The following is a 26,259-nucleotide window of genomic DNA, read 5'->3' as shown; positions in this document are numbered from 1 at the left end:
TCTGCTTTGAATGGGATTAGACACAAATGTTTGAGCCAGGTGAAGATGGAAGGCAACTGGGCAGAAACTGGTTAATTATTATTACCTAAATTTTTTTTTTTCGTTCAGATGAGATGAAACTCACATGACAACCAGCCATTTAAGCATGAACAACTTGGCTTCTATCTATTGATTAATAATCCACAGGACTGATACTTTTTGGTGAAAACTTGCTCAGCTCTGACCATCCACAGGCAGTAGAGCAATGGTCTGAATTTCATTTTCCTAACGTGGTGGGATTATTGATGGATGCCATCACCAAGTTACTCTTTGATAATAAGGCTGAAGGTTGGTTTTAAAAGCAAGCTCTTTATCGCTTCTCAGCCTTTTAGCTAAGATCAAGTGTAAAAGAAAGCTCTTTAACTCTGGAGACTGTAGCATTTATTAAACATGCAGTATTTACTAGGAATGTACTTGAGTATTTAACTCAAATGTAACACTTAATCACAAAATGTTTTTAAATGAAAATAAGCCACAAACAAAATTATATTTCAGATATTTTTTATTTCTTCAAATTTGTCATTTATCAGGAGTGACTGAAATAAAAAATATAATTGAGTCCCAGCATTATTATGATCATCAACATCATCATCATGGAAATGGCTTTAAGAGAAAACTGGTCAGATGAATATTATTGCTTCCCATTTTCAACCAGTAAATAGTTGCCGCTGATAAATAGACAGCCAATAGTCTGTCAAGATATGTTACATAATACAACATGCCTGCTCGTGGGGGGGGGGGAGAACTAGGAAATAACTTATGTGTACTTCTTGATTTCATCATACAAGACAAGCACAAAAGCACCACCCATGCCTCTGAGAACATTGGACCATGCACCCTTGAAGAAAGCTTTGCCTCCTTCATCGCGAGCGATCTTCCTCCAGCAGTCAATCGTGCCCGTGTACATGATGTCAGCTGCAAAGAAACAAAAGACACAGAGTTGGTGAATGAAAGCTGATAAAAAGTCCCCAAGAGTTACTAGATAAGCCAGAGCCCCGCATTTAAGAGCTAGTGTCACCTTGGAAAAACCCAATACTTGCACCTTGGTGCTGGCAATCCTGAAAGATCAATGTGAGGAGCAGAAAAGGGATGTGAGGCTACCTGAGAGCCTTAATACCATCTCCAGTAACACGAAGGTCTCTAACACCATGTAAGCAGGCATCCAAAGGGCCTGCAGTGGACACAGACGCACCAAACTCCATCCCAAGACCTGAATAGACTGCCATTTTTGAAGTCAGGCATTGACATTTTGTGGCCATAGCTTGTCCCACACCATCTTCTGCTCAAGGGGGGAACTTAGGAACTTACTTCCTTTGCGTCCTGACTGCATCATCATGCGGCGACGCACAGTGTCAAATGGATAGGAAGTCAACCCAGCCACGGCCGTGACCGACTGTGCAATCATCCAGCTGATGAAGATGTGCGTGTTCTTGGGATCTGGAAGCATTCCTGAGAATAGAAAAGACACTTTTACCGAAAAGCAGAGTGGTATGGACTTGTTGGATTTCATGTCCCCCAACATCTCATCTGTGCACAAAGGGCTATCCTGCGTGAATTTGGCTTTCTTCAGCCATTACAAAATATCTCTGGCTCCAGGAAAATTAGGATGGCACCATCATCTTTCAAATGGTCTCATTAAGAACAGTGTCAAAGCACGTGGCAAACTTACCCTTTGCAGTGTCATAGATACCGAAGTAGGCAGCTCGGTAGATGATAATACCCTGCACAGACACGTTAAAGCCTTGGTACAGGCCTTTAATTCCATCAGATTTGGAGATCTTAACCAGGCAGTCACCGAGGCCTTTGAATTCCCTTTCAGCTCCAGCTTTGCCCACATCAGCGGCTAGACGGGTACGGGCAAAATCAAGAGGGTACACAAAGCACAAGGATGTGGCCCCAGCGGCACCGCCTGATGCCAGATTCCCTGCAAAGTAGCGCCAAAACTGGGTCCTCTTGTCCACACCACCCAGGAAGATCTGCTTGTATTTATCTTTGAAGGCAAAGTTGAGAGCCTGGGTGGGAAAGTATCTGATGACATTGGCCAGGTTACCACGCCAGAAGGACAGGACTCCCTGCTCCTTGGGGATACGAACCACACAGTCTATGATGCCCTTGTATTGCTTATCAGCGGTGATTTGCTTGCTGGCATGCTGCACCTGAAAGACAAAGGAGGCCAAGAGGAAGAGTCAGAACCACGGGGGAAATGCCAAGGGGAGACAACATCTCAACGCTTTTTAAGGTTATTTCTCCCTTCTCCCCAAATCTAGTCGCCTATACCACTCAGGCTGGACCCTCCTAAGTCTCTGATGCCGACACAGGTCTAAGAAGCACTAGGTCTCCACCCCTTTGGGTGGGAAGGGGGCACCCTCAAGCGTACCCATGACCTTTAGACCTGGGGGAAAGGTCAATACCTCAGACCAGGTTCAGAGGCATTAGGGCGAGTCCCACTTAGGGCGCGGTCCCCTGGGTGACCGTGGCCTACGCCTCAGGTCTCCGGGGCTGCTTCCCTCCCGCTCCGCCTCCACTCTCCTAGAGGTGACCCGCGGCCACCCCCGCGACACCCGCCCGGGCGCGCCCTCTAGAGCCGGAGCGGGAGAGCGCGCCGCGCAGGAAGGCAGGCCGCGGGGACGCGCCGGCGGCGGCGCGGGGGCGGACGCAGGAGGCACACGCGTTTCCCGGCGCCCGCTTCCGGCCCCGCCAGGCTGAGCTCGTCCGCCCGGCCGCGCCACCGGCCCGCGTGGCCTGCGCTAGGCTTTTATCTCCTTGCCGCGACCTTGAGGTCTTCGGTGAGGGCAGGTGTTCCGCCCTCCAGCGCCGGTTTTCTGGCTTCGTCCTTGACCCCGGGGGACAGCCACTCCCGGATGGCCCCCCTCCGAGTCCGCAGCCTCCGGGACGCCCCAGCTTTGGCCTTCCGCACCTCCCTCAGCCCCCGACCCCTTCTAGATCCAGAACTCGAATCCCTAAAGCATCTCTCCCAAGTTGATCGCCCGTGGGATCCGATTCCGCGGCCCTCGCGCGGCCACTTCCCAGGACCGGTCTGGAGAGTTCGCTCCCCGCCACCTCGGGGGCGCCCCTCCCGCAGGACCCCCGCCGCCTGGCCACTTCCCGGTCGGGCTCCCCGGTCCCAGGACGCACCTGCAGCAGCAGCTTGACCCGCTCGATGGGCGCTACCGCGGTCTTGGAGATGGCCGCGGCCACCCCACCTGCCAGGAAGTCCTTGGCGAAGGACACAGCGGCATCTGTCATGTTGAAAAGAAAGAGGAAGCGGGTGATGGCGGGACTGGACGAGGAAGCGGCCTGCACTCCGGGGCTTTGGGGCGGAGCGAAGCAAATGGCCGATTTATATAGGGGGAGCGGGCGCCCGGGCGGCCGGCGTCGGAGGCGGGCCGGGGCGGGCGCCGAGCGCGGGGCGGCAGGGCCGCTGAGTGGCTGGGCACACGGAGGGAGGAGCCGCGGAGTCGGGCCACGGGCCGCCCTCCGCGCCGCCCGGCTGGGCCGCAGCGCTTGACCTGGTCAGAGCAAGAGGCGGCCCCGGGGAATACTCGGGGCTGGGACACTGGACCCTGGGAGTGGGAAGGGGAACGAGGTCACCAAAACCTCTGGAGCAGGGCCGGGAGAAGGGTGAGGCGCAGGACTTAAGGGGATGTGTCCCCCGCCCCCCCTCCTCGGTGGTCAACATAAATAGTATTTAATACAGATATTTAAAAAATCGTATAGACAAACCTCCACCCGCTGACCGCCTGCCTATTTTTGTAAATAAAGTGTAATTGGAGCCCAGGACTGGAATTAGGGTGAGGCTGGGTCGTGCAAGTACAGGATGGGATCCCTTTTAAAGTTTTGATCATTTGCTCAACATGGACTTTTGCATTACTTTTCTTTTAAAACAGTGCATTCAAAATCATTTATCTTCGTTACTGAGTTGTCTGACGCCCCCTTAAATTTGGCACCCCTTAAGGCAAGTGCCTCGCTTTCCTCACCCTAGTTCTGCCCTGGAGCTTCACAAATGAAGCCAGAGGAAATTGGGGTGACAGCAGAGCGGGGGCACTGTCAGCGTGCTCTGAACCTCGGTTTGCAACACGGTTTAACAAAGATCGTGCCAGGATTGGGCGGAGGAGAGTCCAGAGGACTGGTCTGGAAGTGGGAGAGTTATTTTAGCCAGAAACCAAATATAGAGGTTGTCCAGGGAAGGTTCAGAGGCTGGGCAGGCTCAGTTGGCCTTTCACTCTCTGGACCCTAGGTAAAGTACTCTTGGATTGAGTAGATTTCCTGAACTCCGGAAATGTTTAGAGGAGTTGGTAGAATTAGATTGACAGCCATTGTGTCAGTGGATAAGTACTTACTTAGTCCCTTAATTCCTGCATTGGGTAAGTATTTAACATGAATGTCCTTCACAACCTACATGTTAGCTTGAGTTCACTCCCTCCTGTTCAGAACAGGAAGTGATAGTGTAATCGCAAATCCTGTCTAAGTAATCCCAACAATGTTTATAAAAATAAAGATAAGAGTTGAAAATTGCAGCTATTGCTGAACCCCATGTGCCCAGCAATGATGAAGGCATCTCCCTTTCCTTTCCTGCCTTCTTCCACCTTCTTCAGAAAGAGGTGCCTGTTACAGGACTCAGCCTTAGGATTCCTCCAAGATTGTCAGGTCCTTCTTCTGTACAGATACTTTGCAATTTGTTCATCCAAGAACCCCCGGAAAACCCAGGCAATAGGAACTGCTGAGCACACACTAGGATTTGAAACCAGCTTTGTTGATCTTAGGGAAATCTTTGACCTGCTTAGCAAAAGAATGTAACAGCGAGGCAGGCAGATACAGAGACAATCTTGCTACAGTCTCGGAGAATGATAAAGTATATTCTCTGAAAGTGATCGTTACCCTTCTGCCCCTGCTGGCCAGAGAAGTAATGTCTTAAGCAAAAAGGTACAGTTTATTTAGAGGGAGGTGGTTTATAAAGCCTTTTTTTTTTTTTTAAAGATTTCTTTATTTTATACAAGCACTGGGTACAGTCAGAAGCATGGGAGGGTGAGAGGATTCACCAGAGCCAGAGCGGGGAGCAGAGCAGGCAGAAGGACCGAAGTACACTGCTGAGGGGAGCAGCGGGCGGCAGGAGAGGTCTGCGCACCATGTGGGACCCTCCTCCGGTGGCCGGGGATTGAATCGGTGCTGCAGAGGCTGTGGGCAGCTTTGCAGCCCAGCGCTCAACCGCTGTGCCACCAGGGGAGGTCCGGTTTATAAAGCCTTTTTAAAATAAGAGTTTAAAACTCTCTAGTTTGAATTCTTGACATTTATTCAAGTGTCTATTGCTCTTTGATACCTCATCTTTACATCCTACTCTTGTCCTACCCTTCCCTGGTCACATCTGCTGCTCCTTCAGAGCATAATCCTCTTCCAAAGTTCTTTTACTGTGTTCAAGCATTTTCATATTCACCATTCAATCGGATTTCATTTCTCTGTAAAAAGAATGATCAAAGAATAGCATAGAATCTGTCTGCCCTCTGGGGGTCTAAGTAAGTTTTATTGAGGATGAAATATAAGACTGGTCACTGAAAAGCAACTTCCTGCCATGACTTGGTATTTTGCTAAGTCCACTGTGAACTAGGGCTCTCTAGGTGCTTGTGATCATGTATATACTTCAGGGAGTCAGATGTTCTAGAAAGTGTCAAGGTCATGAAAGAAAAAGAAATGTCACTGATTAAAGGAGACTAAGGAGCACCACAGCTTAAAGCAATGTGTGATCCTGTTTTGGGTCCTTTACCAGGAAAAACATTGGTGGTACTACTGGTGAAATTTGAATATCTATAGATTAGTAGTATTTGACCAGTACTATTCTTAATTACAGTAGTTATGTAACATGTTAACATTTGGAGAAGCTGAGTGAAGGAGCTATGGACATTTTAAAATAATTTTTGGCAACATTTTTATGTCTGAAAGTGAGAAAAAGTAAAAAAAAATAATTTCACAAAAACCCCAGGAGCAAGATCCCACAAAAATAGGGAATAATATTAGTGATAATGATGACAATGTTGATAATGATATATGGTTGATCAATTCATCAAAAATGAATTCCTCCAGTGAGGCACAGCAGGGACTGTGTGTTAGTAACTACTGTGTTTCTGGAAGTTATGTAAAATACAAACATAATTAAGAAAAAGGAACTAAAACTAAAGCAGTGCCTAGTAATTCTCAAGAAAAAAAAAAAAACAAGGAAGAGGATAAGAAATGATACTTAAAGCCTCAGTTATCTATATATTGACAGCCAGAATATGGGTCATGAAAGGAATGTAAAATGTTAATACAAGCAATTTTATGTCATTCAAATTTGGTTGAACAGGACTACTGGCTGGCATCTGGAAATGCAAGGGTAAACCTGGTTCAGAGAGATACCATAGAGAAGGAAAGCAGAGTGTCATATGTCGTGAAGGTATAACTAGTAATTGATTGGCTGGAGAGTGAAAATGAAAGTGATTGTGATTGTGGACGGATAAAAGAGATTGCCTAAGTAGAGAGAAGCTCAGAACAGTACTTCACAAAACCTCATAGAGGCAAGAAATGGTAATCCGAGACAAACCTTCTGAATACCTGTTGGAAGTTTTCCTATTATAGCAACAATTTAGATAAATTCTTAACTTGCTGATTAATTACGGTTCTCATGAATTAAAGAAGCAGTGAGGTAAATTGCAAAACTGGGCTTAATCCTAATGACAAAAAAAAATTCCTTTTTGGTTAGCACCGTTAAAGTGACAAGAATCTTGGGGAAAGTAGTCATACCGTCTGGATCTGTTAAGCAAAACAATGCTGAGCCTGGTCAGATAGGTTAACTAACGTGTGAGTGAGTGTGTGTGTGTTAGGCTTTAAAGGGATCAGAGAAAAGACAAGTATGATCCTTGGCCAAACACCAAAGAGTGAGGTAGCTCAAGAGCGTCAGGGGTTCCAGAGATAAAATTCAGACCTGTACCACTTGGATTTTTAAAGTACACATATAGATGACAGAAGGAGGGCTAAGCTTCCAAGGACAAAGACCAAAGAGTATCACACATCTCTAGGAACTGAGTCAAAGGGCTGAAGTCCATAATAAATCCTGGACACATAAAATGGGAAGGACCACAATAAAGTGTTCCAATGCTCTGTGTAGTAGTGCAAGACGTTTGAGCACAAGGAACTGAGCTTACTGGTAGCATGCGTGATCCCAGGGTCTCAGGACCGTAGTGGGCTGTGAGCTGGCAATGCCAAAAATTCTGATTCTTCGGTTGGACTAAGGAGGATGGTGGTGAACAGATCAGAGGAACTCTCAGTTCTACTTAGGCCTTTGTTGGCTGGTCCACAGAGCTTTGTGCTCACTTCTGGCTGCTGTGTGTAAGAGGAGATGCACAAACTGGAACATATTCAAAGGCAGTCAGAAAAGTGAAGAGTCTGTAAATCTTGTCATATGAGAAATGGCTGAATGAAAGAGATATTTAACTGAGAAAAACTGTCTTCATAATTGAAGGACTGTGGTTCTGTAGAAGAGAATGAGACATTCTCTATGGAATCAGTACCAATGGGTAGGTAGAAGTGTCAGGAAGGCAGACTCCAGCTGGGCAAGAAACAACGTTCTGAAGTATGAGTCACTTCAGATGGAATTGGTTGCTTTGTGACGTGGGGAACTTCTTGTCTCTGGAAACGTTGAATGGAAGCTGAGTAACAATTGTAGGGATACGGTAGAGTATTGGCTGGGAAGAGTTTTACACTCTTCCAGTTCTAAGGGTCTGTGGCTCTCTATGTTTGTATCTGTAAGTTGGGGTTTGAGCATCTGAGTTGAGGAATCCGGGGCAAGAGAGAAAGAGCAGTAGTGCAGCCCCGTGGGCAGGAGGGTGGGTGGCATCTGGAGCCAAATTCCTAGAGTTCAGGTGTCTCTCTGGCTCTGCACTTGCTGTCAGGCCTTGAGTGAGTCGCTTTAGTTCTCCACACTTCAGTGTCTTCAGGTGTAAAATGAGAAGGATAAAAGCCTTATCCCTTGAAGAACTGTAGGGAGTAAGCATTTCATGCATGTGAGATTTTATTAATATTAAGAAAAATACTAATTTTTGTTGGTCATTTATGAGTTTTTTTAATTTTTAAAAAATATTTATTTATGCATACAAGAGCTGGGTGTAGGCCAGAGGTACAGGGGGTGAGAGGATTCACCAGAGACAGAGTGGGGAGAAGAACAGGCAGACTGACTGAAATACACTGCTGAGGGGAGCAGCGGGTGAGTCAGGAGAGGTCTGCTGTGCCATGTGGGTCATCATCCTGGCTGGAGATCGAACTTGTGCTGCAATAGCTGCTGCGGACTGCTTTACAGTGCTGATGCTTAACCCCCTGCGCCACCAGGGAGGCCCCATTTCTGAGTTTTAAACAGCTTCCTCCAGCCCAAATTATGTACGGTGGCAAACCAGTCCCCCGTCCAAATAAGGATGCTACGTTTAATTTGGCAACCATATCAGAGACCACAGAGCCTAGAAGCAGGATTTGAGTGTCTAGGCGGTACCCCAAAAAAGCCCTCTTCAGTTTTCAGACCTGGCTTGCATTTGCAATACAGAGGACTGTAACACCACACTTACGTTTGCAGTATAATTGCGAAGGAGAAAACGCTCATGCTTGGCAGCCAACCTTCCTGTCTCACAGGCATTTCAAATTTAACATGTCCAAAAGAGAACGACCTATACCCGGTTTTGAGAAACAAGTGACATCCATCCTTCTATATAAGTTTAAGGCATACAGCATGATGGCTTGATTTCCATAGATTGTGAAATGATGACCAGAGCAAGTTCAGCTGACATTCATCTTCTCATGATGCAATAAAAAAGAAGAAAAAAATTCTCCTTGTGATGAGAACTCTGGGGTTTTGCTCTCTTCACAGCTTTCCTCTACATCATGCAGCAACGTCAGCTCCAGTGGCCATGCTATGTGGCATCCCTAGGCCTTGCAACTGGAAGTTTGTGTCTTTTGATCACCTTCCACCAATTCCCCCTCCCCCCACCCTCCAACTCTGGCAGCCACATCTGGTCTCTCCTTCTATGAGAGACCTCAGATTCCACATATAAGTAAAATCATACTGACTCTGCCTGACTTATTTCAAGTAGCATAAAGTCTTCAAGGTCCATCCATGTTGTCACAAATGGCAGGATTTCCTCATTTTTCTGTCTGAATATTATCAAGAGAACTTTTAATTCCTTCCCTACCAGAAGTCTGGCTTACACCAGTCTTCCCCACATCAGCAAGTGGTATCTATTTTGTTAATCAAGTCAAAAACCAAAACCCTACATAGGACCTTTGATTTCTTCCTTTGATATCCTACATCTCAGCTCCAAAATACATCTTAAAGCCATTCACTCCTCTCCATCTTTACCACCATTCTAGTCCAAGCCATCATATGTCATCAAGACTTAGATTTCAGTAAGTCTCTGGATTGCTTCCCTCCGATTCATTACCCCCACAGCAACCAGAATATTTAAAAAATGAAAATCAGGGCCTCCCTGGTGGTGCAGGGGTTAAAGTCTCAGCGCTATCAAGCCATAGCCAGCCACTGCTGCATGAATTCGAACCCCGGCCAGGGAGCTAACCCTCATGGCACAGCAGACCTCTTCTATCTTTCCCCCTGCTCCCCTCAGCAGTGTATTTCACAAAAACCAAATCTTTAAAGAAAATGAAGATCAGATTCTCTAAGTTATCCGCATAAAACCTTTGGATGACTTCCAACGGCCTTTAGAATAAAATCTAACTTCTTATTACAGCCCACGTGGCCAACATGGGCTGGCCTCCGTTCGGCCTCATCGTGTACTCCCCCCTTAGCTGCTAGCCAGGGCTTTCCCCACTATCAGTACCACTTTTATATTTCTGTTCCCTCTGTTGGGAGTGCTTTTCTCCATAGTTCTTTGTATGGTTGGCTCATTTTCAGCCTTGAGGATTCATCTCCAATGTCACTTCAAAGTGGTCTTCTCCGGTCCCCTGATTTCAAGTACTTCCCTCACAACCAGAGACACACTATGGGGGTGGAGGGTGGGGAAAGGAGGGATTGGGGTCAAAATAAGGGGGTTGCAATTATATGGGGAATATAAACATAAAATTAAAAAAAAAAACAGGTGGGAAGAGCACAAGGGACTATGGTGATGGCGCATGGGTAAACTGGTGGTGGGAATTTCACGGGGACTATGACCGAGATGACAAATCATACATTGTAAAAAATGAAGAACAATGTAAAAAATATATAAAATAAAAAAATAAAAATAAAACAGAAAAACATACAAAAAAAAAAAAAAGAAGTACTTCCCTCACCCCAGGGTCTAATAAAGGGCCCTGCTTATTCCCCTTCTAATGCTACAATCTGTAATTAACTAGCATATCAGATTAATTTGCTCATAAATTAGTCTCAGGCCAATACTGCATTGCGCTTCGTCCTCCTCCTACTTAGTTTGGTGCATAATGGCAGCTAGAAAGCACAGTCCTTTCGTACCACTGAGAAAATGAAAATAGCTGAAAGGAACAGAGATTTTAAGAGTTGTTCTGCCATTAGAAAAATGAGGTATATCCTTCTACTTAATCGAAAAAGAAAATCAATACTGCAGCTCAGAAGACATTCCTGTGTGGCCATAGCAGGAGCTGAGCTAAGCTCTCACAACACTTGCAGAAGAGCACAAAAGATACACAGTGATGTAAGTGACCTGAGGTTAGGATTTTGAATTTAGTTAAAAAAATTTTTTTTTGCAGCTTTCAGAACTTTTCAAAAAGTTGTTCAAGTCAAGGGAAAAAAAAAAAGTAAGAAACATGAACTATTTACTCTAGGAAAAGAAGTTGCCACCCTCCAAACCCCAGCAGATTGGGCCACAGATGAGATTTTCCTGTGTGTTTGTGTTAACTGCTATTCCCCACAAAACACAGTCTGCCACAGCAGTTGGTAAAACAAGTTATTACCGCAGATTTCAGTAAGACAAGTTTCTGAGGGTTTAAGGACTTTGGTCAGAATATTTAAAAAATGAAAATCAGGGCCTCCTTGGTGGTGTAGGGCTTAAAGTCTCAGCATTTAACCACAATTTTATAAGTTAAGATTAGTAATAAATGACCAATCCATCCTGTTTTTTGGAAAATATATTTAATAAGGAAAAATACTTTCACCATCTGAAAGCCTCTGTGGTGTGCATGAATAAATTAACAACTTAACATTAGACATCTTTTTTTCTAACGCATAGGTAGGCACTATGTGAAAGGCACACTCAATAAACTTGAGCTGGAACCCCCAAGGTGGAGCAATCCCAAATTATAAAAAGAAAATTGAGTGGAGATGATTACCCAAAGTGTTTTGTACAGTTACATTTTTTTGGTATGTGTGTTAAATGTTCTATTTGATCCTTTCCAGGCAACTGGGACATCTTGTATAAGTTAAGTTGATTAAATAATTTATTTTCAGGGTAGGCTTGCAAAGCAAGTTATAAGACAGAGAATTTGGGCCACGTGATCTATACGTGACTTCAAGTGGAAGGTTTTTTGGGGGGCATAATGAAGCAGTCGTGGTGAAATCTGTCTTCCTGAAACACAAGATTCTAAGCCTGGGATGCTTCCAATTTAAATAAAGGATAGTTCCACTTCAACAGGGACGGCTTTTCAATGGTAAACATTCCCAGTTTCTGATAAGGCATGTTCTACACTGTGGTGTGTGCACTCAGAGGTCAGCAAAGAAAACGAGTTCCAAAACGAATGTACTGGAACTCAGGATACATGGAGTGAAACTAGGCCAACATGGGCTTGGGCAAGTTGTGACCCTGTGGCTGAGCTCATGACATGGTATCTGCTCAACTACAGGCAGTGCCCTTTCTTTGATGTTACATGAGTGGCACATTTCATTACCACTAGGTTTTGTTATCAAGCCTGGTGGAATGCCCTCATGACACTGTCCTGTGGGGAAGCCTTCCTGTGGCACAGGTGCTCACAGGGACATCAGCTGGGAGCTCAGTGGTTAAATGGCTGAATCTTCTCAGTTCCAAGCGCAGCAGACAGGAAGTGCCCTCTCGACACTGACACTCCACGTGGGCACAATGAGACTCCAGGGTTCTGGGATTGCAACATCCCGGCAGTCAGCGCACTTCTAGTTCCATCCCACTCTAAAGAGTTGGTTTTTTAGAGTTCAGTGTTTCGGATTTTAAGAACTTCTTTAATTCTCGCAATTCCTGGGGCTTCAAGCTCTGATCCACTCCAGGGGTCAATTTATAGCTCAGAGGAGACACAATGTATCCATTTCTGTAGAGACAGATCCTCTTGCAGAACTCAAAGGTGCCAAACATAACTCCAAAGTATGGAACTATCTGTTTAAAAAAAACGTGAAAATCACATTAAAATCTTCAAAAGAAAATGTCAACGCATCCACTATCAACTTGCATCAGGGTGAACTGAGATGAAGAAGGTGGACATGGTAATAACTCTTTTTGGGATGGGGAAGATGGCAAAATGAAGGTTGGCACAAAGGGTGTGGGAGAAGAATGGAAGAGGGCCAAGTGACTGAAGGGTATGCCCCGGGGAAGCCTGGGTCTGGATTCATCTGCATACAGACACCCGACATTTTCTGCCACACTTGCTGGCCTTGGTTGGAATCAGGGTATCAACTAGTGGAAGGTTGGTCCAGAGTTTGTAACTTTTTTTTTGTCATGGAGTTCCTTGGGAATATGATGTAAGCTATGCACCCTCTCCCCCAGAGAGATGCGCGTGCCCTCACATACAATTGCATACACTCTTAGGATGGGGGACTGGGTTCCCCTTAAGAGTCCATGAATCCCTGTGTTTTGAAGGTCTATACTACATGCTCAGCTCCTCTGGGATGGGGTATCAGAAGCCTCAACAGTGTACAGGACCTCCTCTCCCCAGGGCTGCCAGCCAGTCTATATTCGTGGGCCTTGGGCTCCCACCAGTGCTAGGGGTTGCTTCCATGCGAACTGTGTAGGAGAGGCAAAGCAACAGGGTAGAACTGGAAGAGGCAGTAAAGCAGTAGAGGCTGACCTCTCCTCTCACCTTCAGCAAGTTGGCTGCCAATCCGTTCCACAGCCCCAGCACCCCTTGCGTCTTCACTACCTGCCGGAAGCAATCTACTACCCCTGAGAAGTGGACATCTACTCCTCCACAGTGCGGAAGACAGGGGCTCTGGGCCTGGCAGGGAACAGAAGACGGCATGAGGTGATTTAGTCATCAGGAAATAAATATCCTAGTCAGCACAGGTAAGGGCTCAAGTCTATAGACTTGGATGCAATGCTCCAGGCCAAGACAATGGCAAAAATGGCCACTGCAGGGCTCATCGTGTTCCACGAGCTTCACACACAGTGAAGTTATGATGCCTCATTCATGTATCGGCGGTTTATTTGGCTTGGAAGGAAGCAGCCCTTTGGGACAGACAACTTCACACCACTGCTTCCCAACCTAGGCCCTCTGGCCACGAGAAGCACTCACATACCCTGAACATTTGCAAAGTGCCCTCCTGTTCCTTGCCTTAACTGGTCTTCCCCTGTGAACACTCTCAGTGGGGCTGCTCATTTCCCGCCTCACAGATGTCCCAGGGTGGGGAGCAGAGCCATGGCACCTTGTTCTAGCACTTCTTGCTGTTCACACACCCCAATTCCTTCCCTTTCAAGCCAGAAGCTCAGGTCGCTGGCCCACTGCTCATTGCTGCCCTCGTTATTGACATGCTGGCCACACTTCCACATTCACTGAAGATTGACACGGGGGGGGGGCCCTCCACCCAAACTTACTACCATCTTAGGTAACTTCAGCATCGACAGAGACAAACCACCCCTGGCTTTCTGCACCTCGTCTTTAGTTGGCCACCCACTCCTTTGCATCCCCCACACGTGGACTTCATTACCATTCCCAGAACTATCCGGGTCACCCAAATGCTCCACCTCGGAAAGTAACAATTTTGTCCTTTAGCAAAACAATCTTGTGATCCGATGAAATGGGTTTTCAATATCCTGTCTACATACAAAATCAACACTATTCCCCAACGCTGGGGCACCAGTCCCTCACATCTAGTCATCAGACATGGTGTCAAATTTACCTTTAGCTATGCACACAATTCCGTTTGTTTCTACCACATCTAGTGGGGGCGAGCATCGCATTCTGTCGCAATGGAACCAAGATTTTCCACAGGGGAGAGGCTGTACAGTGGGGCAGGAAGAAGAACACATACTCTGGAGTCATACAGGTGGGGTTCCAGGCCTGGCTGCTCCACTTACTGGCCAGGTGACCCCTGGCAACTTACCAACGCTGCTCAAGCCTCAGTTTCCCTCTTTAGAGAATGGGAAGAGCACCTGCTGTATGGGGCGGCAGGGAATTAGATGAGGTGGGCGGGTAAAGCACTTCATGGTGTCAGGCATGTAGTAAGGACCAACGGACACGAGCCAGCATTGCCATCATTATTATGTTGAAAGTATTCTAGACAGCAACAAAATCCCCTACCTAGCTTATTAGACCTTATTAGAAGATGTCCACTTGCGAAATCTTCCACTTCAGAAGTGCTCGGAGCACAGTGTTCTCATCCATCCAGATCCCTGTCTCACTTATTCAGATTATTCACGACCGTGTGGATGGTTCATCCCTCTAGTCCCGCGCGCTCCTTCACCCGCCAGGCCACCAATTCCCTGCCTGCCTCACTGTCCTCCTTTCTGTCCTGGCCGCTTTTTTCTGCATCTATTCTCAAAATCGTTGCCACCTGTCCTTCAGTAGATCTCCACCCTCCCCCAAACCCGTCTCTGCTCTAAGTCTCTGAAGAAGAATCCAGATGGGCCGGATCGGCGGAACTGAAGCTGCGCTGGCTGCAACTTTGGATCCTCGGACTATGAAGCAAGTCTTCAAAGCACCCATTTTGCCATTTCTCACGGTGGCTCTTCCAAACCTTACCACACACTCAGCGCCTGCACCCCACAGCATTTCCTCCATCTAGGCAGGTGCCCCCACTTTCTAGTTCACAGGGAAGACAGATTAGACAGGGCTTCTTGCTTCTGTATATAAATATCTTTCTTCCTACCGGTGCCCGGGGTGACATACCTTTGAACTTCTCTCTTGGGCACCTTTCCCAAGAGACCTGACTTTTCCCCTTAGCAAATAAATAAACTCAAATCCCTCCCACCTTAAAAGCAACTGCTTCCATTGATCTTAACTTTGCCCTGAAGACACAACCCAAGCTCTCATTTCCAAACGAACATAATCAAATGACCTTATTTTGGTTTCAGAGTTCTAGGTGTTTAAAGACTGGTATAGATGTGTGTGACCACTGCCACGATCAGGATACGGAACTGAGACATCAGTCCTGTGAATTCTCAGATGCCCCCCATTCCAAGCAAGGCCTCCCCCACTCCAGGCCATCACTAGTATGTTCTTTGTCGCTATAGTTTTGCCTTTCTAGAATGTCACGTAAATGAAACAGAAGAGAAAGACTGGAGACAGTGAGTGCAGACAGTTCTTTCCAGGTCTTTCTCTTTTTACACTGGCTTCTTTCACTCAGCATGGCACTGTGTACATAGTTCTACTTTACTAAGAAGAGATGGCGTGGTAGAGAATATCACACATGTAGTCTGCAATGTTATTACTGCTATAATTAATCAATAACTGCTATTTACTGACTGCTTATGCACCTTTGAGGAAACTGAGGTTCAGGGACAGGTGAAGTGATTTGACCAAAACCTTGTCAGCTAGTAAATAACACATTTCATTCTGTCTCAAATTAGTTGTTTCATGTCCCTTTCCCCCAGGGGACTGAGATCCCTGATGGTTGGGACCTTGCTTTGCTCAGCTCTTCTCACCATCACCCCCCCATGAAAGCGTGGGGATACATGAACAAATGATAGGGAAGTGGTGCTACAACCCCACTGTCATGGTTCAAACTGTTCAGAAGCCCAGGCCTTTCAGACTCTTGAGTTTTGCTGTCTCTGACCAGGATGCCTGGCTCTTTCTTGCTTTCTTTCTGATCCCTGTATCTTCACCATTCCAAGTCCTGATAACTCAGACTCTCCAAATCACAGGCTCAAATATGAAAGGGACTTTAAGACAGACCAGTGCAATTACCTCCTTTTACAGCTAAAGCCCAAGACCCTGAGAGTGACAAAAGCTGAGGCAGGACGAGAGCCATAGGACTAGGAGCTGGGTGGACCCTGCTTCTCCCCCAAGCTGCTGCAATCTGTACTCTGGAATCCTGCCTCCCACTCACTCCCTGACCTTAGTCTCTAGATCCCAAGACTTAAAAGGGTAACTTGTTCCATGTGTGCCACCCACCTCACCGTCCTTGCAGGACACTCCACCCTGCAACCAGTGGCTGCACGGTGGCGGTGGCGGCAATGACAGCAGGTCATCCTGCTGAGGTGAGACTTTAGCTTTTCTTGTGATCCCCCACTAGAAGGACACTCAATGTCAGGGATTCCAACTAGTGTGTGAGAGTGTGTGTGTGTGTGTGTCTGTGGGGTAGTTAGTAAAACTTGTGAAGCTTGAATTGTGAACTATTGGAAGGAAAGTCCATTTTATTGGGTATGACTAAAACTAGATTAATGAAGGACAACTTAGTAGAGACACTTTGCGGGCCTGTCTTGTCTGCATAGCTGAGTGGTTTGTGAAAGCCTTGGTAGCACTACACAAGGTCATATGCATGGGTTTTACCATCACAAAGCCCTGGATTTGAACCCTTCAAAAGTGGAAGTGCAGTGTCTTCCACTCATTGCTGTGTGATCTTAAGCAAGTTCCTTAACTTCTCTGAGTTTCAGTTTCTTCATTTCTAAAAAGGGGTAATACTTATCTCTTAGGGTTGCTGAGAAAATGAAAGGGGAAAAGGAAGCATCCCAGCAGCACAGTAAGTGCTCAATAATGTCAGCCCATATTATATAGTCCAGCAGGCCTTAAAAGCAGCTTCTTTTGGTAAAATCATATTGTCTATATTAATAACTTCACTATTCCCTAGACTACTAAAATGTTAGCTGAGAGGCATGCAGATTAATGAGTTTATTTCATATGAACAAGTGTTGCATCTTTCCTCATTACTCCAGCATGAAGCTGGATTGAATCCACCTAGCAATGTTCCATGTTTCAAAATACACAACCCACTGCTAAGCATCAAGGTGAATGGTGAACTCTGGGGTTAGGGCTCCTCTTTGAGGTACAGTAACAACCACGGACAGGTCAGCGTATGAGAGACAGAACTGGAATGGATGAGCGGAATCTTTCAGTCTGGAGTGACAGGAGCCGAAACAGCCAGGGGTGTTTGGTGAATGTCTTTCTTTCAAGAATTCACTCAGCCTTGTCCCAACCTGGCCTGCTTTCCTCCTTTTTTTTTTTTATTTATACAAGAGCTGGAGCACAGGCCAGAGGTGCGGGGAGGGTGAGAGGATTCACCAGAGACAGAGTGGGTAGCAGAACAGGCAGACAGACCGAAAACACTGCTGAGGGGAGCAGCGGGCGAGACAGTAGAGGTCTGCCCCACCATATGGGCATCTACCTGGCTGGCCAGGAATTGAACCAGCACTGCAGAGGCTGCGGATAGCTCCACAGCGTTGCGCTCAACCCATTGAGCCACTGGGGAGGCCCCTGCTTTCCTTCTTTTCCCATTGACAGATAACTTGTCAAGCAGACAGTAAGCTTCTTTTGCCCTTAGAAAGCACCTGCTTGAAGTTCCTCCTGCTGCTGTTAACGGGGCATGCTGAAAAGAGGAAATGAAGCTTCTTATTCTGCTATGCAGTATTGTTATTGGTTTTTCTTCTGCTAGTTTCTGGGAAAACTGCAAAAAGCCCCGAATCATGCATGAAGGTAATCATTTTGCAATCAGGTGCCCCCCGCCAGATCAAAAACAAAAAGGCACCTAACCAAGTTACAAAAGTTATTTGCGTAACAGGTCACTTATAATCAACTTGTGTGTTAAGGACCATCTACATTCAATCTTAGAGCCTTAACAAACTTCCAAATTTTCACCTTTGCTGCCAAGCCACCGTCACTCTCATGGACCACCGCAGCAGTTTCCTGAGTAATCTCCTTGGGACACAGAAGCTTGAGGCTCCTTGCCTTCCCCTTCCTACTGTCCATTCTTGACACAGTGGCCACAATGATTTTTAAAAAGATCTTATAACTTACCTTCTTAAAATATTTTAATGGATTTATTTAAGAGAATAAAATCTGCTCCCTATAGGGTATAGCACTAATGCAGTGAGCGCTGAGTATCTAACAACTGGTTCTGTGGGGGAGAACAAGCTGAGCGGTAGCATTTACCGATTTCAATGGTATAAATACTTCTGTCAAGGCTGATTTCAAGCTACCAACTGGGAGGTCAACTAGCTCCTACAATAACAGCTGCAATAACCTCCCTAGGTAACTCCCCTGATGTCAACTCTTCAGGGGGTCCCCACTGACCTCAAGATAAGGCCCAGACTCTTTAATCTGGCTTACCAGGCCCTCCATCACCTGGCTCTCTGCCTGTGTCCAGGACTATGTTGTATGCTTCAAATACTTTTCAGTTCCACTGCCAGGACCTCACATCATCTCTTTCAAGGGGCACCATTTCCTTACCCCCCACCCAACCTCCAGTCTACACTTTCCACCCAATCCTCCACACTGTAGCATGGTACCATTCCAGATACACTGAATGTTGTCAGCTTTGCCCAGAGAGCTTTATCAATTCCCAATTTTCCAAAGAAAAACACTCAGGAGAAAAATTTTCCAAAGGAAATCTTAACAGAATTCAAACACTTTTACAATCTGGTCCCTACCTATCTTCCCAGTATCATTTCCTGCTACTAATCTGTGAGGTTAAGTTCATGTGTCAACTTGGCTAGTCTGCAGTACCCAGAGAGTTGGTCAAACACCAGTGTAGATGTTACTGGAAACATAATTTTTTTTAGATGAGATTGACATTTACATCACCAGACTCTGAGTAAAGCAAATTACAATTCATCATGTGGGTGGGTCTCATCCGATTAGTTGAAGATGTCATGAGAAAAAAAGACCAAGGTCCCTTGAGACAGAGGGAGTTCTGCCAGCAGTTTGCCTTTGGACTTGAACTGGAACATCAACTTGAACCATAACATTTCTAGCCTGCCAGCCTACTCTCAGATTTCAGATATGCTAGCCCTCAGTCACTGAGAACCAGTACCCTAAATCTTTCTCTCCATGTATATGTGTGTATATACATGTGTATATATTTATAATTTAAAAATCTGGATATTTGGACATTCATATTCATATAGATGGATATTCATATATATGAATATATTGCAATATATAATTTTTTATCCATGGACTGTTTCTTCGAAGAACCTAGACTACTGTCATCCCCCCGCAGCATGTGTTTGGATTAGTTCCAGGACCCCCAGGGACACCAAAATATGAAGATGCTCAAGTCCCCTATATAAAATAATGTACATATTACACCATATAATCTACACACATCCTCCTGGACACTTCCAACCATCCCTAGATTACTTACAATACTTAAGCCAATGTCAATAATACGTAAATAGTTGTGAGACTGTGTTGTTTAGGGAATAATGACAAGAATAGTATAGACAGAGCCATCATAGGTCTTACGTCATAACATGAAGTTTTCAGGGGAGGTTTGTATAATCTACAGATGTGGAACCCATGAATAGGGAATACCAAATGCGATAATATCTACCCCTCCCCCTGGGATCCCACATTCAGTCACATATGCTATCCCTGGAACACTATTTATACTTTTTTCTGATGGGCAAAATCCTAGTCACCCAGGACTGAGTCAGAAGCCACCTCATCTTGGAACTTTTCTTGATTCCCTAATTGAAACTGCTTGTTTCTTTCTTCTCTCCTCTTCCTTCCTAACTCTCTCCCTTCTTTTCTTAAAATTTATCACCCCCACTTTAAAAACCCTTTTTATTGTGGAAAATTTCAGGCATATACAAAAGTAGAGAGGATAATAAAATGAGTACAAAGTTCTATTACCCAGCTTTACCAGTTAGCAAACACAACCAACCCTTTTTTTTCTTTACCTTCATAAGATGTCATTGTAATTCATATGTGGATATTTAATTATGTTTCTTAAAATATAATGGCTTCTCTAAAATATAAAATACATGTACAAAATACACGATGCCATTACACCACCTAAAATATTACAATTCTTTAATACCATCATGTATCCAGTCAGTGTTCCCATTTTCTTGATTGTCTCATAAATTATTTAAGGACTTCTTTGTTTGAATCAAGGTTCTTTCTGTAATCTGTGCTCCCGAAGCTATTTGCTTAGGCCTCTGCTGTCGGGTCCATCTGGTCTGAGCTGTCTGGGTACAATCCTGCACTGGCAGCCAGCACGCTTACCGGAGCAAGTTCTAGGTCTTCCTCACTGTCGCGCTTTAGGAGCTAACATCCTTCATTTGAACATTTTCAGACACAGAAGCCAAATTCCCCTCAATCTCAGGGTCACTAGTAGCTTTTCCCAAATACAACCATTTACCTGTGAGCAGGTTCAAATAAGCCAGATGGACGGTCATGCAGGGATAAAAAGGCCAGTATTTGCTGAGTCCTTGGTGTTAGGCATTACACTAAGTACTTTACATGTACTATGTCCTTTAATCTTCATAAAAGCCTCATGAAATAGGCAGTATTATCTTATTAGCCCTATTTTATAGATGACAAAATGAGATCTGCAAAAGGATAAATCTTCTAATTCATAGAACACAAGAGATACATCAACTTGAATCTGGGCCTGATGGACTTGGAATCAAGCTCTACCTTACTAAGCTACACTGTGTTCTGATGCCCAGGACTGAGAATGCTATCTTAGCCCCCCCACAAATTTGTTACTAACCATCTTGGTCAAGGGTGGCTGCCACAGCACATACACGGAATTAAGCCTTTCTGCTAAACCGGAGCTCATGGTATGATATGAATGAGTGCCTCTGCGAGAGTCATACTAAACAAATACGTAGGACACAAAGGCAAACCCGTGGTGCTGGTCGATCCTGGTTGTAGAGTGAATGTTTGTCTGGAAGTGGGGCCTCTGGGAGGGGATTAGGCCATGAGGGTGGAGCCTTTATGAGCGAGATGAGTGCCCTTATAAAGAAAGAAGAGAGAGAGTCTGTCTTACTCCACCATGTGAGGGCACAGCAAGATGGTGGCTGCCTACAAACACGCAGACAGGTTTTTACCAGATATGGAATCTACCAGTACCTTAACCCTGAACTTTCTGTTCTTCAGAATTGTGAGAAATGAGTGTTTGCTGTTAAGCCACTCAGAATGTGATATTCTGTTACAGTAACTCAAACTGAGACACCTCCAAAGCGAGAAGGAATGGTGAGGCATACACCAGAGCTTCTCAACCCTCAGCTGTGTAGTAGACCAACCAGGATCAGGGTTGAAGATCACTGGTGAGGGCCCAACACAGCCCCACGAAGCTCAGGGTTCAGACCTGGGTCCACCAGCCTGCTGCTGGTGCTGGTACTGCCCGGGGAAAGCGCATGGGGTCTGAAGCCTGGCTGCATGGACTGACTTTGCCACTCCAGCCCTGTGACCTTGAGCAAATGCCTGGACTTTCCTTAGTCTCAATTTCCTCATCTAACAAATGGGGATGATATTATCTACCTTAGAGGACTGTGGTAAAGATTAAATGAAATACATGTAGCATTTGACACAGAGCAAGGGCTATATAAATAACCATTATTAATATCATTCTTAGTATTATCTAAACCAATCACTAGACTGGAATGCGAGACCACCATTTGCCCAAACTATATCTTTAGTAGAGACACAACGTATGTCAAATTGCTAGTCACAAGGACCTAAACTTAAATCCTTCCTCCACATAAACCCTAAGTTGTCTAGTTCATGCCCATAGCTCCTAGGAGGAGCTTGCTGCACTTTGCTGGGAATGATCAGAGGTGCTGGCCCTAGTCCTGGCTCTGCCACTATCTGTATAACCTTGGCTATGTCCTTTAGTTCTCTGAACCTTTTTCATTCCTGCACATGTCAAGTGAGGAGAGAGGAACTAAATGACCTTCAATGCCCTCTCTCACTCCTGTAATCCATGCTGCTGGCTCCATGCTCCTTCTGCTCTAGGACTTTCAACCTACCTGCCATCTCCTCTGCTAGCTAAGTCTCTCATCTTGCTCAGCACAAATACCACTTCTTCAGGGAAGTCCTCTGAGATTCCCAGCCAAAGTCAGGAGCCTAGTAAACACGCCTAGTAAACACTCTGTACTTGTCCTTCCTGGCACGTGACAGGTTGGAATGATTTAGTGTATAATTCTTTCTTTCATGTGTACACCCTGCTGCTGCCTGACTTCATGGAATTGTAAATACCAAGAGGGCAGTGACCATGTCAGTCTTGATCATAGATTTGTCCCCAAAGCCTATTAACATGCCTGGCAGACAGCAGGTACTTAATTCGTATTGAAGGAAAGAAGGAATACACCTGCAATAGATGAAAAGGTAGGATGAGCGGCTTCCTTGGTGGTGCAGGCGGTTGAGCGCAGCGCTGTCCACTGCCTCTGCAGTGCCGGTTCGATCCCCGCCAGCCTCAGAGCAACCTACATGGCGCGCCAGACCTCTCCTGTAGCACCTGCTGCTCCCCTCAACAGTGTATTTTGTCCGTCTGTCTGTTCTGTTCCCCGCTCTGTCTCTCGTGAATCCTCTCACCTTCCCATGCATCTAGCCTGTACCCTTGTATAAATAAAATAAATCTTTTTTTAAAAAAAGAAAAGATAGGATGAGTACTTGAAAGCAAAGCAATTGTTTCTGTCATAGACTCCACAGAGGCCTTCCAACAGAGGCAATATTTTAGGTGGTTTGTTCTTTTCAGGAGTATTGAAGTGATTCAGTGATATTTATAAAGATGTAACGCTCACAGATATCCTTTGAGTGAAGCAATCCTACTTGTGGGAGTTTATGCTACAGATATATTTGCCCAAGTGGAAAATGACATGTTACAAGGATTTTTGTTGCACCATTGTCAGTAACAGCAGAAACTTGGAAACAACATAAATGCCCACCAACAGGGGGCCAGTTATAGCAACTATGGAACACTACACTTCCATTTAAAAGTATGTGGCAGCTCCATCTGGACTAGTCTGGTGCAATCTCCAAGATACATGTGTTTGGTGAAAAACATGGTGACGAGTATCTGTGGTATGCTGCTGATCATCTAAAAGCAAAAAGCACAAAAATGCACTTGTTTATGTAGATCTTTGCATAGACCATCTCTGGAAAGATTCAGGTAAGATACTGGAAATGCCAGTGTTATCTCAGAGAATGGGGAGGCCAAGGGACAAAGGTTGAAGAAGACTTATTTTTCAATGTATACTCTTTGTACATTTTGGATTTTATATCATAAACATATGTTACCCTGGCAAAATGTAGAGTATTTAATTTAAAGACTGTTAAATGAAAAAAAAAGAAAGGACAAGCCACAGACAGGAGAAAATCTTTGCAAAAAACACAGCTGATAAAGGACCCCTATCCAAAATATACAAAGAACTCTTAAAACTCAATAGTAAGAAAGGCAATCAGATTTTAAAAATGGGCCAAAGGCCTTAAGAGACACCTCACCAAAAAAAGATATACAGGGCCTCCCCAGCCAGGGAGCTAACCCACATGGCACAGCAGACCTCTCCTGTCTTGCCCACTGCTCCCCTCAGCAGTGTATTTCAGTAGATCCACCTGTTCTGCTCCTTACTCTATCTGTGCTGAATCCTCTCACCCCCACACCTCTGGCCTATATCCCAGTTCTGGTATGCATAAATAAATAAAAATAAATCTTTAAAAAAAGATATACAAATGGCAAATAAGCATATGGAAAGATTTCCACATATGTTAAGTCTTTGGGTGATATGTCATCAGGGAAATGCAAATTAAAACCACCAGATACCACTACACACCTATCAGGATGGCTAAACTCCAGAATACTGGCACTGCCAAATGCTGGTGAAGATGGAAAAACAGGAACTCTCATTCACTGCTTGTGGGGATGCCAAACAGCACAGTCACTTTGGAAGAGAGATTTCATGCAGAACTAAATATATTTTACCATACAATCCAGCAATCCCGTTAAGTAGATTAGACTCAAACTTGGTATTTACCCAAAGGAGTTGAAAACTTATGTCTACACAAAACCCGTCACATGGCTGCTTATCGCAGCTTTATTCATAATTGTCAAAACTAGGAAGCAACCAAGATGTCCTTTGGTATGTGAGATAAACTGGTGTACGTCTAGACAATGGAACATGATTCAGTGTGAAAAATAAATGAGCTATCAAGTCATGAAAAGAACGGGAGGAACCTTAAATGTACATTTACTATGTGAAAACAGCCAACCTGAGAAGACTACACACTGTATGATTTTAACTATGTGATGTTCTGGAAAAGGTAAAACTCTGGAGACAGTAAAAGATCAGTGGTTGCCAGAGGCTGGGATAGAGAGGAGGGAGAGGAGTAGGTGGAGCACAGGTGATGTTTGAGGCAGTGAAATACCTACTGATGGATGCATGTCATTACACATTTGTCCAAATCCACAGAACGTACACCACCAAGAGTGGGCCCGAGGGAAGCTGTGGGTTTTGGGTGATTTTGACAAGTACAATGAAGGTTCACCAATTTTAACAAAATCACCACTCTTGGGGATGGGAGTTGATAATGCATGTGGGGGTATGTGGGAAATCTCTATACCTTCCTCTCAATTTTGTCATGGACCTAAAACTGTTTGAAAAAAAATTAAAGTCTTAATGAAAAAAGATTTCTATTTTTTTTAGAAGTTTTTTTTTTTAAAGAGGCACGTATTTTTATTTATTTATTTATTTGTTTGTTTGTTTGTTTATACAAGCACTGGGTACAGTCAGAAGCACGGGAGGGAGGGTGAGAGAATTTACCAGAGCCAGAGCGGGGAGCAGAGCAGGCAGAAGGACCGAAGTACACTGCTGAGGGGAGCAGCGGGCGGCAGGAGAGGTCTGCGCGCCATGCGGGACCCTCCTCCGGTGGCCGGGGAGCAGCTGGGGATCGAACCGGCGCCGCAGAGGCCGCGGGGAGCTTCGCAACCCAGCACTCAACCACTGCGCCACCGGGGAGGTCCAAGATTTCTATTTTTTGACTGACCAGACTGAAAAGTAAGGTAGCAGCAAGGAGTTGAAAATGCAACAAGCTGAAGGTCATGTCCCCACACTCTCCCATTATCCTGAGCACTTAAAACAAGACACAAAAGGAAGGAGACCACTAGTTGGAATAAATAGGATTTTAGGACCTTTTGCTTGTTATTTGGTAATGAGTTCTCTGTAGCTGTATAAGATACAACCTGAAGATCATTCTAAGGACTTACACACGTGGAAGGCACTTGTGGGAGGAGGCTTTGTCTTTTGGCAAATCCCCAAGAAGCAAAAAAGACAATCAGAGGAAAGGACCTTTATGTCTTGTGAACCACAGGGCCCAAGTTTCTCTTGGCAGAGCCCAGACCTGCAACTGCTCCTCAGATATCTGGGCAGTACCCCAGCTCAGCACTGGGGATGTCTACACAGGTGGGTGGAGGCGGCTACCCTCCTCCTGGCAGGGCAGACCCCAGTTCTAGCTGCAGGCCAGAGGACTGAGTAGCTGTTCAGAAAGCCAATGATGAAGACGGGGGAAGCCAGCAAATGGACAGCAGGTTAGTGTTGTTTGGGAAGACAGAAGGGAAGCAGTTCCTGTGTGCCCACTGGGGGCTGTGGGTAAGGAAACCCAAGGTGCAGCTGGACCAGGCTGGAGAAAGCAAATGGGAGGCAAATGAGGCACGCTGGCAAGCCCGTGGGAGAGGCAGACAGAGTGCAGCCCCAGGAGCCAACAGTAGAGGCGCCTTGCTTAGGGGTAGACTGGACAGGAATGTGAGGAACATAATCGGAAGAGAAGGTTCTCAGAAGCCTGGGGCTAACAGATATAGGCAGAGCCTTGTCCCTGGTGGCCTCCAGGCAAATCGCTGTTAAACTAACCCAACAATGACAATCAGCTCTTCTGCCCTGCCTGCTCACCGTTATGTACAGAGATGGTCTTTTGAGGTTTTGTGGTGCTAGCTCATTTGTATATATTTTTTTAAGATTTATTTATTTATTTATACAAACCTTGGGTACAGTCAGAAGTGCGGGAGGGTGAGAGAATTCACCAGTAGCTAATTTGTATTTTTATAGCCATCACAGGAACCACTGAAATACACCTGGACGGGCTTTTACATTTCTAAACAGGCCTTCGATGCCATGCGTGGACTCTGAA

The 26,259-nt window shown here is 45.4% G+C and overlaps 2 protein-coding genes across 2 annotated transcripts in view; both read right to left on the bottom strand.

The window, feature by feature from the left end:
- Positions 1 to 796: 796 nt before the first annotated feature.
- SLC25A5 (solute carrier family 25 member 5) lies at positions 797 to 3,285 on the bottom strand (the record flags this gene model as incomplete). Its single annotated transcript, XM_084258116.1, has 4 exons — positions 797 to 954; positions 1,348 to 1,488; positions 1,709 to 2,195; positions 3,175 to 3,285. The coding sequence occupies 4 exons, from the start codon at positions 3,283 to 3,285 to the stop codon at positions 797 to 799; spliced, it is 897 nt and encodes a 298-aa protein (XP_084114242.1).
- Positions 3,286 to 12,155: 8,870 nt separating this feature from the next.
- Positions 12,156 to 26,259, bottom strand: part of SLC25A43 (solute carrier family 25 member 43) — a gene marked incomplete at both ends in the record, with an annotated part of 34,599 nt that continues 20,495 nt past the window's right edge. Inside the window, 2 exons of the mRNA XM_084258721.1 lie at positions 12,156 to 12,356; positions 13,057 to 13,191. Of these exons, the coding sequence (XP_084114847.1) occupies positions 12,156 to 12,356; positions 13,057 to 13,191 (336 nt within the window). The remainder of the gene's footprint in view (positions 12,357 to 13,056; positions 13,192 to 26,259) is intronic.

This window comes from Talpa europaea, assembly GCF_964194135.1.
Source record: "Talpa europaea genome assembly, chromosome: X".
Lineage (NCBI taxonomy): Eukaryota > Metazoa > Chordata > Mammalia > Eulipotyphla > Talpidae > Talpa > Talpa europaea.
Note: the sequence above shows the minus strand (reverse complement) of the source record. Positions and strands in the feature narration are given on the sequence as shown.